The following is an 8,174-nucleotide window of genomic DNA, read 5'->3' as shown; positions in this document are numbered from 1 at the left end:
TTCGCCCTGCAGAGGGGAAGTTAGTCCAGATACTGGCCGATTTTTATCATCCGCAGTCCCCACACACTCGGCACCCACCCAATGCGCCCAACCGCTGATTGCGTAGCCTTTTGTCAAGGCCCTCTCGCTGTATGGTGAAGAGAGCCCAGCTGAGTGGGGTTGCGCGAGGGCCTTTTGAGATCTGCTTCGCATCCTTTTGTTAGCCCTTTGAATTACCGACTTTTGCTCCCCGATTTCGGGAGCAAAAGTCGGGGTCCAATCAGCGTGTCTGTCTGCTCGAACCCGATTTGAATAGAGCGAATGCACGCCGCTGCCGCAGACCTCACAGAACTCTACACACTCTCACAGAACTCTACACACAGAGTGTGTAGAGTTCCGTGGCAGACCTCCTCGGGTGGTCAGTGATGCATGCGAACAGGCATGACCACCAAGGCTGAGGATGCGGGGAGCGCGCCATTCCATTGGTTGACCGGAAGCCATTAAAATGAGTATTCAGAAGGGTTCACGTGTCATGAATAATAATGTGTGCAGCAGATCTCAAAAGGCCCTCGCGCTGGCGCGCTCGGCTGGGCTCGCTTCGCTCGCCCATTACAGCGAGAGGGCCTTGACAAAAGGCTACTGATTGCGACACTCCACGGCCACCAATTGGTACTCCCGAAAAAAATTCAGGAGGGGTGAATTGTGTAATATAGTGTACATACAGACACCATCAACGTACGTCCGTACACACGCGGGCACACTACGAATACAGTCCAGGAAGTGGACTAAGGGGAAGTTAGCGTTGTCACGAGATGTTTATCACCGACCTTCTTACGAAATAGATCCACGATGTACCGTACCGTACACATTAGATGTGATCATCAACAGAATTTATTGCGCAATGTATGCGAACGCTGTATTCACGAAAGACCAAGCAAGTGCACTGCTGCGTGTGTACAGCGGATGCAACTCGTCCGTGCTGCGCACAGTGAGCCACTGTGACATTTCACGCACGCCCGCACACCGTACGCGTGTTTTTTTTAGACGGCACAGATTGGGGACCCTATCCCTAAACCTAACCCTAATTCTAATCCTAACCCTAACCATCAAACCCTAACCCTAACCCAAACCCTAACCCTAACCCTAACCATAAACCCTAACCCAACGTTTTTCCCATAGGTTTAACATGCGCCATGCCCCAATCTGTGCCGTCTTTAAAAAAAACGCACACCGTACAATCTCAGGCGAGGTCAAGGCACAAATCCATTTTCAGAGCGGGCGAATCATTCCGATCATTTCATATTTTCAGCTACTTAGTATCATTTTTTGTTTTATCAAGAACTTCGAGTGGGAAAACCGTATCATTTCGCTATCATTGTACCTTCAACTTGAAACAGGGTGAAACAAAGTAAGCAAGAAAAAAAAAAGAGTAAACAAAAACACAAATGAAGAATTTTCCATCTACGGAGTATGTTACTGCTTGAAACTGTATTTTGTTGTTTTGTTTATTTTTGATTGTAGAAATGTGTCTGCTCCAGTATGTTATTGCTGCGTGTGTACGTGTTTCAAAATCATGTATGCTCATGTATCCTGCATTTTGTTCATGTATTGTGTCTATTGCATGATTGTACTGAAAAGGAAAACATCTACATGTAATTACAGGAACAATCCAAACAAAAGAACTGGACTACAAACAAGTTATAATATTACAAACACGTAAAAGACAAAACGAACAGAAACAAACACAAAATGAACTTATGAACGTAACTAAAGAAGAAGAATAGGCAAAAACTATCATACATGACAAGCGAAATGATCTGATAAACAACACAAGATCGAAGTTCAAATTGATAACACAACCAAAGTTTTATGCTGTTGTGGCGAAAAACAGCTCAAGCAGACGACGTTTGTCACACAAAGACCGCAGATGGCAGCATTCCTCATTATCACCACGCATGGCCGGCCAGCGGCTGCGACATCCGGACCCGTGCGGTGATCGCTGACGTATATATGGTAGGTATAGGCCTAAGGTCCCTGGCGGGGTCGTGGTCCATGGCTGTCGACCGACCAAGTTCCTATGGTAATCTGGTAAAGATCCTAAAGGGGAGATGAAAATAGCAAGCTTCTTTACTCACGTCTCTTTTAATCTACGCATTTACAGATTTTGTTTCGTTTATTTGTTTATTTTTTCTTCTGATCTTCTGAGGACCTATACAAAATTTATGATAATTTGAATGCTTGAAGGTTTAGTGACGGAACTTTTTTTTTGTTCTTGTTCTTCTTTTTTTTTTCTTCTTCTTCTTTCTTCTTCTCCTTCTTCTTCTTCTTCTTCTATGTTACTGTCCAATGCCCAACCGGACAGGGTGTGCGCTGGGCACTGTTGATAGCGCGGAGAGAGAAGTAACTGTTGGAAGCAGTGTTGCTTTTGGATGTAGTGGAGGGTTGCTACTTCGAAGGAATCCTTGTTTAAAGGGAAGGTAAACCCAAAGAACAATGTGGATTGAGTGAAAGCAGCAACATTAGTAGAAAACATCAGTGAAAGTTTGAGGAAAATCGGACAATCGATGCAAAAGTTATGAATTTTTAAAGTTTTGGTGTTAGAACCGCTGGGTGAGGAGACTACTAGAGGGTATGACGTATGAGTGGACAACAATACAAAGAAAATATAAAGGAAATTCAACAAATATTCACTTTTCTACATTCATGAAAGAGCAATGGACCAATCGCTTTCAGAAAGCAGGGGGAATAATTGCTACCCTTAACATATGTCAATATCAAGTTGATGGAATTTGTAATTTTCATGAAAAATGGATTTTTGCAGAATTTTCTTTATATTTTCTTGGTATTGTTGTCCACTCATACGTCATAACCTCTAGTAGTCTCCTCACCCAGCGGTTCCAACATCAAAACTTTAAAAATTCATAACTTTTGCATCGATTGTCCGATTTTCTTCAAACTTTCACTGATGTGTTCTACTAATGTTGCTGCTTTCACTCAATCCACATTGCTCTTGGGGTTTATCTTCCCTTTAAGTTCATTCTATCATCATTCAAAAATGATAAAATGGTTAATGACTACAGGTTTTATATAAAACAATGGATCATAATGTTATGCATAGATTATTATGCAAGTAATACCTGAAATAGGTCCCTGGAAGATCTCCTGTCAAGGCCTTATGTTAGTCCTCCTCCGTGGAGTCGAACATTCCCAATAAAACGGCATCTTTTCAACATGCCATATTCTATCTTACTTTAAAAGAAATGAAGAGTTTGTTCGCAAAAACCGATAAGTCCATATTTGCAAAATGGAGATATTTGCGATTAAAGGTCAAGAAAAATAAAGAGAATAATAAGAAAATATTTGCTTCTTTTGACCATAATTTCAAAAAATGTACCTTTAAGAATATGTAGTGCCCATCGCAGGGATCACTCCAAAATCTTCGAGTGATCCCTTGTCACTCCAAAATGAGTGAAAAAAAAATGAACATTTTCACTCAAAATTCACTCCTATTTCAATCTAAATTCACTCTTTTTTGTATTCACTCCTTCAAGAGTGAATATTTTCACTCGATCTTATCATTAAATACGCGAGTTTTATGGCAAAATCGAATCAGATCCATTCTTGTCAAGTTGAGATAGGCCTAATATGCGATAAAGCTGCTAAAACAACAAAAATAAGAAAATACAAGATATTTATCATTATAAATTCAAGAATATTCCTAATGTTGCACAAGGTGAGGTATATGTTTTGAGAAGAATTCATTTCGCTCATGATGGACTTACAGTTCATAGGCCCTATGTTAAAATGGCGCTCAGCCTATTTCGGGATGAAACTCTTAATATCTTGGGCCTATATTAATAGGCTTACGCCTCGCTGCCGATATGTCCAATCACCTATAGACTTGTGACATCGAAGTCGACGTGTCAAAGTGTTTATATTCTCTCTCTCTCTAAAAAAAAAAAAAAAAAAAAAAAAAAAAAAAAAAAAAAAAAAGAAGAGTGAAAACATTCACTCTTGAAGGAGTGAATAACAGAAAAGACTGAGTTTCGAGTGAAATTGGAGTGAATTTGAGTGAAAATGTTCATTTTCACTCATTTTGGGAGTGACCTCACTCAGGGATCACTCGAAGATTTGAGGTGATCCCTGAGGTCACTCCAAAATGAGTGAAAATGAAATTGTTCACTCTCACAGTTTCCCTTGAAACTCACTCAATCTTTTTTGTTATTCACTCCTTCAAGAGTGAATATTTTCACTCTTCTTTTTCAGAGAGATAGGCTTCAGGTAAATCAAAGAGTAACCTGGGACGGATTGTCTTAGCCGATAGTTTTTTTTTTTCCTTTTTTTTCCTCCTGTGAGGTGCCCACGTTGTACAAGCATAGTCTTTTGAGTGGGTACCTCCACTTTTTTTCGCAGAATGTATTATGTCTGTATGAAAAATGCCTAATTTTGTAATGATTATTGACAAATGTTATTCTTTGCTATCTATGTATCATTCCTTCAAACGCATGTCGAATCTATATTTTTTTGTACATTCTGTTGAAAGAAGTGAAAATAAAACCTTTGAATTTGAATTGAATAGTACGTTTCCAGGGGCCTATTTCATAAAGATTGAGCGTAAGTTGCAATTAATCCCAAATTGCGTTTCATAAACAACTTTGCGATTGATCGCAAGAGGGCTCAATCTACTGAAAGTTATATATCAATAATCAAATAAATCGAGCATATAAAAATAAGATCAATCGCAACTCTTTATAAAACAAGCCCCAGACTGCATTGCATCATTGCATTTTAATCCTTTTGGTGTGAGGTCAAGCTACGAATATTACTGTGAGGACGTTATAACAATATTAATAATGATATAGAGATTTCGATTCTATAAGTATAAAATAATGAAAGGTTTTATTGCGAAACGAGCTAACTCCTGGACCATTGTTGAGAGAGATATTTGTGATTAAAGCTGCTAAAAACAAGGAAAATAAGAAGAAATACAGGATCTTTTTAATCATAACTTCTAGAATAATATGTCACAAGTGAGGTTATAGGCCTATTACTGCTTGATGGAAAAAGGTTGATTTTGATCCATCTGATAAATGGACTTACTTTGAAATGTAAACAAGATGGCGCTTTTCTCACTTTGCATAAAAACCCTCTTCATATAAGAGATTGATCACATAATGGATTAACTGAATTAAAATTGTTTCAAATACATAAACTTCATTATCAAAATGAAGAGTTTGTTCACAAAAACCGATAAGTCCATATTCCTTTGCCAAATGGAGATATTTGCGATTAAAGGTCAAGAAAAATAAAAAGAATAATAAGAAAATTTTTGCTTCTTTTGACCAGAACTTCAAAAATATACCTTTATATGTAGTGACCGATATATCATTTAAAATGTATTATTTTGTACTTGATGACAGAGACCGTACTTCAAAATCTTCAAAAATGAACTTATCGGTTTTCGCGAACAGAGTCTTCAAATAATAACAATATAGAGCAAAATAAAACCTTGCCAATGAAACCTCACTAGTCTTGTTAAATATACAAGGAAGATTATTGAAGCTATGATGAAACATATCCAACACTTTCATTGTCTTTAGCAGCTTAAATCTCAAGTATCTCATCTCGACAAGAATGGAGAAACTTGTTTTGCAATAGGACCATAAAATGATAATATTATCATACGCAAACTTTTTTTTTTCTCCTCCATGTTTCCACTTTGTCGGGATTCTCTATCGATATCTTCCATTGCACACCCGGCCGATTTTTTTTTTTTTTTCTAAGTGAGTGTTTATATTGCGTTATTTTTGTTAATAAACAATTTTTAGTCATGGCAAGAACTTGAAGTGAAGTAAATTATTGTACATTTTTCTTTTGTTTTGTTTTTCTTGCATGCTTTGTACACAATAAGTTCAATTATGCATGCCTACAAACTATATTGCTCACAGGCATGACCGCGAATTCGCGTACCATTTTTTTTTTTCCTTGAAATGTACGTTACTAATAATCAGCATTAGAGGGCAGCAAACATCAATTTCATAAGGAAAGATTGGAGGCATTAGTATAGGGGGCTCGTCTGTTATTGGAGTTTTGATTGGCTAAAATGTTGAGTAAGTACCCGATCTAAAATAAACTCTAAGGTGACCAAATGGTATTCACTCTTATGCATGTATTTGTAGCTTCGTTTTGACAAGAAGTTTGCGATAAAGATATTTGGTTAGTGTGACTAAACGCGGAAACCCCGTCCAATTTATGTCGCACGGTGTTTCGTGTGGCACATTGAACATGCACAGAATCTAGGCACCATTCACAGCCCAGTCGCTGTACCGTTAGTGCACCAGTTTTCAACAGGACCCAGATTTCGACATCCAGCAGATAATTCTTATAAAATGCCTTTTATGGCATACTCGTGAAGTAGGCCCCACCACTGCGTGTCCGTACAAATACTACGGCGGCTCGCCTGTTTATACTCGTGAATTCAGCCCCACCGTGTGGCGTTCATCGGTAGATAAGCACGGCGGTGGGGCTTTCTTCCACAGTATAATACTCGTGAATGCGGCCCCATCAAACGGCGTTTACGCGAGATGCATACGGCGGTGGGGCCGATTTCCACAGCATAGCATCTTTCGTCCTCCCTTTCTCCCGTTTTTTTCTTTGGTCTTCTACTTTTTATTCTGGGAAGGACTCCCTAATGTCCCTTGACTAATTTAATGGCCAATTTAACCATAAATACAACCCTACCTAACCCTAAACCCTAACCCTAACCTAACCTTGCTTGCTAACGCACGGGTGCACGCGCACTGCGGTGGGGCCTATTTCACGATTTTGCCAATTTTATACTTAATACAAACGTCTGACTTCAGCAATCAACCAAGTTATCAATTGCATTTCTAGTCTTATATTAACACCGTTGGCACTGCCAACACCGTTTGTCACTTGTAATCATAATCCGACGGTAGAATCAGGCCTCGAATTATCCAGGAGGCAAAAGGCAATTTGCCGCAATGCCCTATCTACTTGCCGCAATGCCTCTCTCAAAATTACCATGCTTACTGCAACTTTTCCTTGCTGCCCTTCAAAATTTTGAGAGAGAGTGCCCCTAAAACCAAAAAATTGCCTGTCCCTAAAACTGGCGAAATTCGAGGCCTGTAGAATACTCAGGAGAAAAGCAACACAGTGTCAGCAGAAATGTTAATGTCAGCCATTTTTAGAGGTTAAAACAATATGACGCATTTTGTATACATCGCCGTAAAATTAAATTCACCCGTGCCGGTTATCTTGCTTTAGTATCAGTTTGTTTGCCAAATCTTGATGTTTGATTTCATAATCGTCTTAAGTAATTTCATGGCTGAATTCGTGATAAATGAGCAAACTTGTAGAAAGAGTTGGCTTTGAGAATGTGGCACCAGATTTCGACATTCCCATATCAAGACACGTTATAGAGGAAACAACAAGTTCTTGCGCCAGTATGATTGCTAGTTTGCGTCCACAATGCAGTGTACGCGTACTGTACGCGCCATGTGATTTCTGTGTGATGCGCGCTGTGATTGTGTCGAAAAATGATGCTGGGTGTCGAAATCTGATGCCAGCGACGGCGTGACGGAAATCGCTTAAAAATTGAACGCGAGTGCATTCAAATGGGAATTCGTTTAAGGCATGTTATTATTGGCCTTTGTAGCTCAACTTCATATCGAAATTCCGAGGTAAAACGGTGCAGTATTGATGGTAAACAAGGAAATGTGCTAAAGTGTCGAAAACCGGTGCCCTTACTGTACGTAGCGTAGAAACAGCGTCTGGTCGGGCTAGGCACCATTGCTGCTAGGGGATCCGCTGCTAGTAAACCCTACACGTAGCACATGGTTGAGGGGTCTAGATATCGCGCACGAAAATTTGTGATGCTCTTATAATAGAAATTATTCCACAATCGTACATGAATTTCTCAATAAATATCACGAAAATGCAGAAAAATCACCTCCCAGAATCTTCTGATGATACAAATCAATGACGGAGTAGTGCGCTGTCGCCGTTTGTATGTTGTATGTCGGACTTAATTTTAACGTTATGAGTTCAATTTCTTTAATCTCAGGGCAGCTGCCCTAGAACTAGAGACCACCTATATAGGCCTAACCAGATAACGTTACGGTTAGGCCTAATAACTTATTAGACATATATCTAACAAGTTATGTAGTTTCATG

General features: G+C 39.3%; 1 protein-coding gene across 1 annotated transcript in view; it reads left to right on the top strand.

Annotated features, from left to right (window-relative positions):
* The first annotated feature begins 6,010 nt into the window (after positions 1-6,010).
* Positions 6,011-8,174, top strand: part of LOC140226657 (2-amino-3-ketobutyrate coenzyme A ligase, mitochondrial-like) — a 113,126-nt gene continuing 110,962 nt past the window's right edge. Inside the window, exon 1 of the mRNA XM_072307098.1 lies at positions 6,011-6,089. Within this exon, the coding sequence (XP_072163199.1) occupies positions 6,083-6,089 (7 nt within the window). The 5' untranslated portion in view covers positions 6,011-6,082. The remainder of the gene's footprint in view (positions 6,090-8,174) is intronic.

The sequence above is a fragment of the Diadema setosum genome, chromosome 3 (genome assembly GCF_964275005.1).
Source record: "Diadema setosum chromosome 3, eeDiaSeto1, whole genome shotgun sequence".
NCBI lineage: Eukaryota > Metazoa > Echinodermata > Echinoidea > Diadematoida > Diadematidae > Diadema > Diadema setosum.
Note: the sequence above shows the minus strand (reverse complement) of the source record. Positions and strands in the feature narration are given on the sequence as shown.